Here is a 12,872-nt window from a genome sequence, read left to right on the forward strand (position 1 = left end):
GGTTTCATCTCAACACTGTGAGCTGTGAGAAATTAAATAAGCATATTGATAGTTTTTATGAGAAATTAAATACACCATCACTGTTTTAACATTTCTAGAATGTGCTGGTGCTTAAACAGAAATAAAAACTTCAGAGCAACAGGAGCAAGTATTCTTGTTTTTTAACAAGAATCATAACTTGTTATTGTAAATGATTAGATCTCACCCTTTGATGATGCGTTTGTATGGAGTCATCAAAAACCTTTCCCGATTCTTGGTGTTCAGCAACAGCTGTGAGATATATGACCATGAATAGAAATGAATGAGAGCTAAATCATGTGTTAATCATTGCCAGAAGTAGGTCAGACATAAGCTCTCTCTCGATGCTAACAGACACAGCTGTCTGTCACGGTCATCCTCCACAACTGTCATTAGACTGCAAGTGACGAACTAACAGGTTGCAGGAGCTGGGGTACCAGGCAATGGAAAGAGCTCTCAGTCAGAATTCCTGCCTTCTCATGGGCACCATGGGCCTACAGCAAATTCCTTACCACAGAGATCTGGCTTTGAGTCACTGTGCATAGATGAAGAACTACTGCCATCACTGCCTTGCACAAAGCCCTCAGTAACTCATGCCGTTGCCCAGAGCAGCCCTTTCCCTTCCATTTTCCTGTTTAAAGCCTGGATAAAGTGCTCCCAATACTCGCAGTATATGTCACCAGCTGGACTACATGAGCAGGATGGTTTCTATGGTTCTTCCAGTCACTACTTTCTTTGCCTGTTTCCCATGCCTCTCAAACTTGCACTCTCTTTTGCCTTTGTATTAAATTTCTTTTCCTTTTGATATCTGAAAAAGGGGCAGCAAACAGGAGGATCTGATCTGAATAAGACACATCAAAACTTGTGAAACCATACCAAGGTCTATCCCCAAAACAGACCCCTGAAAAAATGTAATGGGCAGAGAGCTGGACAAGTGTGTGTGGATATAAATATATAAATATATAAATAAAAATATATACACACACACATACATGTAACTCTAAGCCAAACCATAAGCTTAGCCCTAACCCATCCCCTAACCCTGACCCAACTCTAACCCTAAGACCTAACCCTCTCAGTTGTTCCCAGTAGCTTAAAGTTTGGTCCCAGTTGCTCCCAGTATGATCCCAGTCCCTCCCAATTGCTTCCAGTAGCCCTAAGTGTGGACCCAGCAGGTGCCAGTTGCTCCCAGCCTGTGCCCAGTTGGCTCCCAGTGTGGAAACAGTAGCTCTCCATAACTACAAGTCAGGTTCCATTCACACCCACTATAATTCCAGTCTCTTCCAGTATGATCCCAGTGTGATCATAGCCACTCACAGTATGGTTCCATTCACTGCCAGGATGATCCCAGTTGCTTCCAGTGTGGTTCTAGCTGCTCCCGATATCAACCCATCCACTCCTAGGGTGATGCCATTTCCTCCCAGCGTGATCTCCCAGTCACCACCAAGATGGTTCCAGTTACTCCCAGTATGATCTCAGTTGTATACCGTCTCTCCCACTATATCCCAATTGCTCCAGCATGCTCCCAGTTGCTCCCAGTTGCTTCCAATCTGATCCCAGTTGCTCACAGTCACTCTCAGTCACCCTTAGTGTGATCTCAATTGCTCCTAGTATGTACTCATTGCCCCACAACGGGGTCCCAATTTCCCCCAGCATGCTCCTAGTTACTCCCTGTATGATCCCAGTCACTCTCAGTGTGGTCCCAGTGTGATCCCAGTTGCCCCTACTATAGTCCCAGTCACTGCCAGTACCATCTCAGTGTCACAAAGTGTAGACACAGTCATTTCCAGTTGCTCCCAGTTTCCCCCAGCATGGTCCAGTTGTTCCCAGTGTTGGCCCCTCCAGTATCAGTACAGACACTCCCAGTATATCCCAGTTGCTCTCAGCACACTCGTTCCCAATCATCTCAGTTGCCCCAGCATGGTTCCTGTTGCTGCCAATATGATCTCTTTCACTCCCAGTATGTCCCAGTTGCCTCCAGCACACACCTGCCATTCCCAGTTGCTCCCAGTAGCCGCCAGTATGGTCCCAGCACTACAAATGAGTGTTTGAGTTCACTTAAAGAATCACCGGTGAGGGGATCAGTAAATACCTGATTTAATATTAAGCGACAGCATGACAGAGTTCATTGGCAAAGGTTCACTCTGCTACTTAGGAGATGGTTAAGGCACACTGAGGGAAAAAAAGCAACAAACAAAATCCAGTCTATCAAAACAGAAATAAACTGAGAACTCTGTGTGTGTGTGTGTGTGTGTGTGTGTGTGTGTGACAAAAGGATAGAAAGGGCAAGGACAAAAAGGAGTACAGCCTAAAGGCTTAAAGGCACTCAAAAGTACTTAAACTTGATTTATAACTTAAATTTAACTTCTTTACCAGCCTAACTTACTTATATATCTAAGGTATTTAAACATCTAAAAGAGCAGCATTTCTCCCAGATTTGCCATAGCATTTGCACACTTGTATGCACACAGGCATAAAGAGTCAGTGCAAGGTACCTGTGAAAAATTCCCCTTGAAGGCAGTGAAATGCTCACCTTGGATGCCTTTGCATCTTCTGGAAGGGTGAAGGGCTGAGCCTGAAGGAGTTGGGGTGTCAGCCCAGGATCCATGGTCATTCAGCGATCCTCTGAGTACAGCAAATGTGAGAGTTCCCTGGCTCTGAGAGGCCCTGCTCAGAGGGAGGTTGCTGGTGGCAGCCACTGCTGTGCAGGAGAACTCCATTGGGTCTCCTTTTGGACTGCTGTTTATAGGCTGCAGGACAGTGGGCTTCAGTCACAACAATGCTTCTTCCTGGCACCACTTCAGGTCAGCACCCTTTCTTTGGAAGTGTGAGAACAAGGATGTTACACCAGTCAGGAAAAAAACAAAATAGCTTCCAGGGCTTTTCATAAAAAAAGTGGGAGCTCACTAGACAGCACAAGTTCCTGGGAGCAGACTATATATATATATATATTTCTCTGCTCTTCTGTATCTAGTTTAACACTACAACAACTATGTACTTCAGGGGAGTTGTAGGTGATCCCATTGATTGTAAAAGACTTTGGAAACAGAGCCTAGCAATATGGATGATTTAAGTAATCATTTGGACCAAGGAGGATTTAGGATTATTCAAACTTTTAGAAAATATACCATTCGAACTTTTAGAAAATATATCATAAGATACATTGATATATTCTGAGTGGGATTAAGATAAAAACTTATTCAGTCAGACTAAGAGTTGCATAATGATTATGTTTATGGCGCTGTCAAAGGTGTGTTCAGGAGACTGGGAGGAAGTCAGAAGGACCCTTCTGATTCAAATAAATGTCTGGGTTTTGTTTAAGAGCCACACAGACTGCTTCAGAATACTCCATTTGCTCTGCTGTCTAGAGCGAAAGATTGATGGCAAACCAATTCTCCTCTCATCTGCAGATGGCAACAATTGGTGGTGGAGGAGATGCAGGATCTTAAGAGGGAGAGAAATATTGCAAACAAATATTTTAAAGATTTGAGCTTTTTATTCCCAATTGATCTTCAACTAATTTCCATTGAAGACTTTTTATGCCACTATTAGCATATAGTAAAAGTATCCTAGGATGCAGGGGAAATGGATCCAGTGGGAGAATAAAAGCAAAGCTCAAAGAAAGAAAACCATGGGGGTGAATGATTCCTAGCAGGTACACAAGAATCTCACCTACATGGATTTGAAAAACAGGAAAAATGGAGCCAACAAGTGCCTTCTGAACTGAAGTAAGACCCATGTCAGTGACTGTTTGGTCAGTGCTGAAACACAGGTGATTACTAGGAATAGGGGAGATTATTATTGCTACAAAAACATAAAGTATAAGCAGCCCATTTCATTTTTTTTTTTACATATTATGTGAATTTTCTCCTCTTAGCAGTGATTCACTGGCCCAGATTTTGATCAAAATACCAATGAGAAAAACCAAGAACAATCCTACTCAAGCCAGAGAAGCTACATTAAGGGCACATTCAGAGGAAATTTAGCACCTGTTTTGCTCATGTATGAATGAGCACAGACTTACAGCTCTAGCTTGCTTTCTTTTTCTTTCTTTCTTGCTTGCTTGCTTTCTTTCGTTCTTTTCTTTCTTTTGTTCTTTCTTTCTCTCTTTCTTTCTCTCTTTCTTTCTTTTCCTACCACTGAGTAGCTCAGACTTTATAAACCTGAAGAAAAGATGACAAAGGTTGACAGTAGAAAATGATCTGATGGAATCAAATGAAGAATGTGGACAAGGAATCACCACCATCCCATGCTACAAACTTTGAATAAGTGAGAAGGTGACTAAACCTAGCCTCACCTTCTTCTCACAATAGTACACAAGATGCATCTCTCTCAAATTTATAAGCACTGTCCCTTCCTAAAAACAGAGTCATTGTGAGCTTGTCCAGACTGCAACTACAAGTGCCCCTTATTTGTACCATGACATACAGAATGTAAAAGGCTGGGGTTTTGACATTGTTGAATATCTTCAGCCAAAACAAGAACAACCTTAACTTTCATTAGACAGCATAAATAAATTAAGGGTGAAAAAGAGGGTTCAGTTTGGGATAATTCTGATCTAGTTTGTACATGTTATTAGCTGTTATAATAATCTAAACTTGTATTTGAGGATGTGACCATGTCACACGTACAATAGCACCAGTAAATGGATTTTTTTAAACTGTTATATACATAGAATCTCAACAATTTTCTTGAAGTGGCTGAGTGATTTATCTCAACAGATTTCTGCACTTGGGATTTTCTTTACTCAAAGATGCTCAAAGGAAGCAGTTTAATGCAAACTCTCAATATGTCACATTTTGGCAGTGATTGCTTAATGCAGCAGTGCACAAATGAATTGCTCCACTGCATCCTCTGATCATGAATATGAATCGGAGTACTATAAACTGAACTCAATGTACTGATAAGTGACTGCATCTGATTGTGCCAGCAGCCAGATGATTTTCTCATTAATGAGCTGAACTATTAAAAGATGTAAAATATGAAGCCAAGCCAGCATTGCCCAAGCCTCTTTGCTGACATTTTTCCAGGCCTACCAGAAAGCTTTGTCAACTAGTGAAAGAAAATTCATCCCAAAAAACCTTCTATGAATGAAGACAAATAAAAGCTTCAAGGGGCAAATTCTGTTTCAGATTACATGGATGTGACTCTCTTGTACTGTTTCTACTTTAGTATGGGATAACCCAGATTTTGATATTAACAAATTATGCTCCTCTTTTGCTTTTCACTCTCTGCTATTCTGCATATAGGAGCCCATGGCTGCCAGGAAAAGACAGAGAACATCATTTGACTAAGCAGAACTTCTAAATTCATTCAACTGAGAGCCATGGGTTTATGGAAGGCTTGTGGCAAACAGATCCTTTGGAATAACAGTAAGCTGTTAGAAATATTTTTAATTTGCATGTTTTCAGAGTCTTATTCAATTTCAAGCACTGATGTGTAAAACTCCATTATTGTTTGCAAGCATCACCATGTTGCTTTGCAGTTTAAATATGGCCCCATCTCATTTGAAAGCCCCTGCAGTACAAGTCCAGAATGAGGCATCTAGATCAGTTGCAGAGCACCTAAAATTTCTAGATCTCTGCTCCTATAGAAATGTGACATGTGGATAACTACAAAAAAAAAAATAAAAAGAAGAAGAAGAAGAAGAAGAGAAAAAGAAGAAAAAACTCCAAACCTGTTTCTCGAAAGCTCCAGTACAGGACCAGAAAAGTGAAGAGCATATCTGCAGGCACCACCACTACTATGGCAAATCTGCCTCTAGAGGGCATTGCAAGCTAAATGTTTTCCCTCACAAGTGTTGAGAACATCTTGGATCAGCCCAGAAGGCAGTTCTTAAATTACCTAAATTAAGAGATTTTGCTGTGTTTACTACATCAGTTATGTAGCAGTCAAAAAAACTATTTGGCAGCAATACTGAAGGATCTTTAATCCACTGAGCAACAGCAGATAGTTTTGGTAAGAATAGATGTTACCAGACATTTTCTAATATACCTGAAGCTTCTCAGGATGAGACAGGTTGTGAGCCAATTTTTGCACATAGCTCTTTCCTTTTAATGCCTTTGCCTGCATCTTTCTACGAGGACTGCCATCTCTACAAGTGGTTGAATCCAGAGATCACTGGTCTTTAGCAAAGAGGTGCAAAGAAGCTTTGAACCCTCAGCACCTGGTATGTAGAAGCCAGTGCATCTGATACAAACCAAACATCATTATTATTAAGGTCTATGATCTATACAAATTGCTCAGATATAGGTGGGTATCAAGGTATTAAGTTCCAGGCTTTTTGTATGTAAGACAAAAATATGTAAGTGACACACCATGAGATGCTCTGGTAGTGCGCTGGGAGGATGGGTTCTTCCCAGTATGTGCTGTTTTCTAAAGGTGTTGTTAAGCCTCTGCAGACATTCAGTAGGAAAAATCTAAACAGTATTTTATTTTCCTCTGCACATGTAAACTAAAGCAGTTCAAATCACAAAAACTACTTTTCTTCTGCTGAAAAGCAAGGATCATTCTTGTCTTGCTGCATGCTGAAGGCCCTATTTTGTTATTGCAGAGAACAGCAATCTGGTCCTTTGCTGCAGTTTGGCTATGGATGTTTTACAATTCACATTTGTTAAACTACAATTAACTGAAATACATTCAATACATTCCTCTTTTTCTGCAGACTGATATTTGTCTAATTCCCTACCATCACAGTGATTGTTCTTGATTTTCAGGTACTGCTGTGAGAGTTTTGCTAAATGTCCTAGTAAACTACATTTTTAAGAGGCTACAAGTCTTGCAGGCTCATCAAGGTCCAGGAGTTCCTTACAAATTTTCAGCTCATTTTCTGGTGCCATTCTCTGTGTTAAGATTTTGTGCTGTGAGAATAGATTTTAACATCTGTAAGACAGAAATGTCTTCTCTGAAGTACATGGCATGTTATAAAACAACAATTTTATTAATAAGGAAAACCCAGAGTATACAAAATGTTAAAAAAAACATTATTCAAATATACTCGAAAAAGCAATTTGATAATTAAAACAGAAGGGGAAACTATATCAGTAAGAAAGTTATACAGGAGTAAAGTAAAACCACTTACACTATCAGTATTTATACTGATAGACAGTTGGTTACATAAGGACATCATCAAAATTCTTCCTGTCTTGTTCATTATATTACTGCAGTGAATAGAAATATCAAAATTTTAGCTTTAACTGGCTTTAGTTAAAACTGTAAAACATTTTGATTTAAGCAAGACAGCAAAACAAAATGGCCCCTCTAGAATAATTATTAAATAGTTTGGCCCCTCTAGAATAATTATTAAATAGTTTGTCTAAATGTAAATGAGAAAGTGATGGATATACTTCATGAGAAATAAAAGGATTCCGGGATTATACTGTGGCCACACAAAATAGTTTGGATGCTATATGCTCATGAATGACATAAATTCTGTTTGAACTCCAGATAAAGAAAATTGGGTTCCCTGTGAAATACAATTTGCAAAAGATGCCCAAAATCCAAACCTCACAGGTAATACGTTTGCTACTTTATTAGTTTTGTGGATGCTTATTTATCTAATAAGGTAAACAGACCTGGTTTTTGTGTAAGAATGTTTCTAGTTATCTACATAGAAACAGAAAAGCTTTGGTATTTTTTTGGTAAGAGGAGGAAAGGTGTCTGTGTATCAAACAATTCCCATTGGAAGTGTGTAACCTCCTTCTGTGCTCTGGACCCTCAGCTATGAGCACTACCACCCTGCAGCACGGGCTGAGTGGGAGGCTTTCCTTTGTCCTGGGGTCAGAGATACTGAAAGGAAGAAAGAGAAAGAAAGATTAATCTGATAAAGGCATTGCCATTTCTAATCGGACTGATGGGAAACTGTGGTATGAAGTTAAAGAGGCAACACAGGGTGAATTACTGTAATGAACTACCTTAAAGCTGGAGCAATCAAATAGATAGCTCTCACATATAAAAATTACTGTGCCATCTTTATTCATCAACAGTTTTGCACAAGTGTCTCATGTTCAATCCCTTCCAGGAACAACTAAAGCACTCTGATACATTGGATCAGATTAAATCTTATCTGGGAAACGCAGCAGCTGGGGTGGCTGCTTCCCACTTTCCAGACTTAATTTTTCTTAATACAAATAAACTTTTTAAAGCTTCAAAACAACAAACTCCATAAAGTAATACCAGTAAAGCCCAGTGTCTGCTGTTGCAGCCTGCTGGAATGGAGTTGGAAGGGCTTTTACTGTGGTGTGTGGTAGCAGCAAAACTTTTTCAGATAGCCTGACAGGCAAAAACCTAGAGAAGGGAAATTTGTGACTCCTAGTTTATAGAATCATAGGATGGCTGAGGTTGCAAGGGACCTTAAAGATCATCCAGTTCCAACCTCCATGCCATGAGCAGGCACACTTTCCACTAGACCAGGTTCAGAAAGTATTGATACAAGCAGACATTGAGGTTTTCTTCACATTTATAGGGGCCAGAAGAATCAAATGAAAAAAACTAGTAATAAAAAGCCTACCACTAAATAACAAATCAACAGATATATTTGATTCAAATATAGTCAAATGATATGAAAAGCAAATCTGGTATCATAGAAAACTCAGCATAAAACTCCTGTAAAAATTCACTCATGATTTTAAGAATCAGCTTATAGTTTGATCTTTAGATATGCTGAGATCTTCCCATGATGCTGAATTCCTTGAGCCTTTTGAAGGGGATGGGCTCTGAGGATACTCAATATTTTGCAGGACTGCTTGCTAATGGACAGAGGAAACAAGTATCAGTTTTGTGTCATCAAATGTGTTCTTCTGACCAAGCATCACACGATTATGTACTCACAGCATACGGGACCAGGAGTAAATGCACAGGTAGTGATAAAGGAAATTAAGTGGAAATAGAAAAAAAAAAACTGATCCAGTAATAAGGTATATATGTTTTCAGAACTCTTTTTTTTTTCAAGACTGAAATTCTTTCACCCACAGAATTGCTAACAGGATTTTAAATAGTATTTTATCTTCCATGTAGATGCCTATCCTGCACTTCTGAAGTCACAGATTGGTTAAGGATACCCAACAAGACTGAAGATGATGAACAACCCTGATGAACCAGATATGTTTATAGTTGTGAGAAAAAAAAAGATATAAATTTCTAAACTTTTTTTCTTTTTTAGAGTTAACCTCACTTACAAATGTGTAATAAAGAAATGTGACTCTGAGTATTTTATTTGATGACTCTGGTTTTGTATCCTAAGTTGTTAATACTAAATAAAATATAGCAGAAATAATTTTCTTAAGATAAATTTTTTTAAAAAATAAATATTTTTTGATAAATCTTGGAAGCCATATTGCCTAAATATCAAGCAAAATCACTTAACATTACTTCAGACACAGTACAAATCACAAAAGGTGTATTTTATGGGATATTCAGTCAACATGCTGCTGTGTATTTGCTGAAATACATTTATTGACTACTTTTCATGTGTCCTATAGTTTGTAGTTTCCAGGACAACTACACTATTTGCCCAGTGCTGGAGTAAGTTTTTCCAAACTTTTCAAAGAGAGCAATCGATGAAAACAGTGTTTCAAAGTCCTAGAGAGAAGAGAGACAAAAAAATGATGTTAGGCTTAAATGGGTTTGCCTTTTTTTTACGGTATTTCAGAGTTCTAAATATTGTCTTCTAGTTACATTTCATTATGTAAGATAGAATGTAAATTATGCAAAACAGTGAATATTAAATATACATTTTTACATTATATGAATATTACCTTGAAGAGGAGCACAAGCATTGTTTCAATTGCAAGAAAATATGTATTTTAAACTCTCAACCACTATAAGAACTGCAGAAATTCCCTGCTCTAGAAACTAGATTTTAGAGTCTTTGGCAAATCATGGTAAACAAAAGTTTATTCTCCTCCCTGGCAACCAGGCAGGTTAAGGAAAGCACAACAGCCCTGCTATATTTTAACTTTTCTACCTTGCTTAACTTTGAAATATGGATACTAAACCAGCTCCAAAAGAAATGGTAAAAAAAAATTAATATATATTACGTAAATATTAGTGGCAACAAATTGATTAGGAGAAGCAGGGTGATCCCTGAACATGTGTTTTTCCCAGGAAAAGTTCTTACTTATTACATTTAATTTTTTAAATGCAAATGCTTAAAAATCTAAATTGAATAAGGGAAACACAAATTAAACTATACCTTAAGAGTACAATGTCAATTCAGCCAACAAACGAGAAAGTAAAACAAACTAAGTGTTGTAAACTATATTTTATTTGTCTACTTACTAATAAATACTCCTGGTAAATGATTAGCAAGTCCATGGTATTTAGGATCAAGGTATTACAGCACTCCTAATAAAATTATTTTCTCTGAACCTGAAATACTGAGGATAGTATAACAATAGAAGACACTTGGTTTACATTAAAATGGTTTTTACTTTTAGAAAGTGACATGCCACAGATGAACTCTCAGCTTTTTAGGATTTGATGGTTCATTTTTAAGAAGTCGCTCTGAATACTTTGTACTGTTTTCTATTGCCAGCTCTGCAGAAGTGGATGAAATTGAAACATCTTCATGGGATGTCTGAGGCCATGAGTGAATGAAAGTGAAGTTTTATCTTTTCAACTCATTTCCCAATTTGAAAGGCTTCATTTTCTCTTAAAAAGAGAATAAAAACTTTTTTTTTTTTTTAATGACATGAAACAGAATTATCACTCCCTGGACAATTTGGATTTAGCTGCTTCACAAACAACAGTTCAGCTGCATCTCTACAAACAGAGCACCTCTGAATTCTAGTAAACATCATGCAAACACTGACTGGTCCCACCTGCGTTTCATCTGCATTGCACGTTGCCAAAATGGAACCATATCATTTCTTACATCTCATAATTAAATTTGTTAACATGATTCCTCCAAAATTCTGGTGCATAAATCTTAAAATAGCAAGGCAGATATACACTCAAAATTAAATAATCTGTGTGTGGTGTGAAAGTGAGTATTATTCCATTCTTAAATGATTCACAAGATTTACTTCTTAATCTTTCTCTATGCCTTTGACTGGCCAATTTCTTATTCAACAGAAACAGCCTACTTGCTTATTTTCATATTAAACTTTAAGCATGGCACAATATTCTAATTTTCAGTGTCTGTTCAACATCACAAGCACCTTCTTACTGCAGGAAAAGTTGTCCATATAATTATTATAATAAATATTATAGTATCTCCAACACAACTGCAAATGGTTTTCTTCTAAAGTGAAGCTAGTTATATTTAATTCAGTAAATTAACCAGACTAATTCTGTTCATGGGAATGGAAAAATCAACAAACCAGCTTTAGTTGCTGAGAAAGCAAGCAGATAATCCAGCAATAATTTAGGATTAAGCAGTAATTCAGAGCAGAACACGATATCCATTATTTTTAACATATGAAGTCTCTTATTAATTAACGCACAGGACAGTTACGTAGAGCTTAACAAATCGTGAACAGTTTAACAAGTGGTGAACGTTGGGTGAGACAGGGAAACCAGTGAAACCTGTGCACCCCCCATATCAGGATAAAATCAGGAATGGGAAGGCTGAGCATTATAGAGATCTTCATTTGCTGGAGCAGACGGCTTTTGCTATTAGGATTCCTGGCCAAACAAAAACAATTGGCTGCCAAAATTACCTCCTTGGGACGATTTAGGAGCCTTTGAAGTGAACAGTGTTTTTGAGCTGGAACTAAGCCCAGGTCCAGCTTCAAACTCAAATCAAAATGACAAAGAGGAAATTTTCTGTGCCACACGCCCCCGCAGTGTAAGATTACTTTGGTTTGGCAGCTGTACTGTTTATCTTGTTATTTAAAACTATTCCACTAGATGCTCACAACTGAGCATTTAAACAACTGGCTCTGATTATGACGACAGCAGTTATGTTTGACCACATTTAAGAAACATTACAGAGTCTGATGGATAAATAAAAGCATGCTGACTTTAGAGTTGCATTAATCAAAGAAGTTAAGAATGTATACTAGATAAATGTTATGCTAGAATTAATATAAAATATAAATATGTTTTTAGGAAAAATATATTGTTTCTGTTGTTTCTGTATTTGAAGATAAAGATTTTAACCAGATTTCGACAGAGAGATAAAGTAAGGCCTGAAAACACCACCTGGCCTTGCAAGATCTACCTCACAGAACTGAAGAGAGTCTGTGTTACTGTACCATTGTAGCAGCATAAAGGGAAAGGAATTGGAAGCCAGGTTCTCACGTCCATCTAATGCGATGGTGAAACAACAACTCAAAACATGCAGGGAATCCCAGCAATGCACTGCTCATTGATTCTGATAGGAATCATATTGAATTTAAGCTATATGCTACGTGGCATAGAAGTTACGAAGTTATGTAAATAATCCTTTTGAAGAACATAGGTTGTGAGTGGAGAAAAACTGGCTTCTTCAAAATTAGTTTCACCATCAGTTCCTCACTGTTGGTAGCTGGAATGAATAGGCTTACCAGTATGAATTCACACATATTGGTGAGCTTGACCCTATAGTTTTGCACTCTCAGGATCACGGGAGCATGGAGCTGAGCTTTATGGAATTTTTCCACAATGCATTCTTAAATCATGTCATATAATTCTCAGCATCGGAGACCTGTAATTCTCAGTACCTACTTTTAAATTCCCAAAGTTGTTTGTAATGCTTCCTTTTTAAACTTGTCCAGCTTTGACTCCTTTCACTCTAGTAAATTTTAAGTGACTCAAGTTCAACTGACAGAGCTTAACAAAACCTATGGACCCTTTCAATACATTTGACTACTTGAGCTTGTGAGCTCATCAGCTCGAAACAATGGAGTCAAAAAAGGTGGCATAAAGCCACC

General features: G+C 38.0%; 1 protein-coding gene across 1 annotated transcript in view; it reads right to left on the reverse strand.

Moving 5' to 3' along the window:
* Positions 1-9,516: 9,516 nt before the first annotated feature.
* SPATA17 (spermatogenesis associated 17) overlaps positions 9,517-12,872 on the reverse strand; it is a gene marked incomplete at its 3' end in the record, with an annotated part of 85,674 nt that continues 82,318 nt past the window's right edge. Inside the window, exon 10 of the mRNA XM_082276980.1 lies at positions 9,517-9,597. Within this exon, the coding sequence (XP_082133106.1) occupies positions 9,517-9,597 (81 nt within the window). The remainder of the gene's footprint in view (positions 9,598-12,872) is intronic.

The sequence above is a fragment of the Coloeus monedula genome (genome assembly GCF_965178545.1).
Source record: "Coloeus monedula genome assembly, chromosome: 2".
Taxonomy (NCBI): Eukaryota; Metazoa; Chordata; class Aves; order Passeriformes; family Corvidae; genus Coloeus; species Coloeus monedula.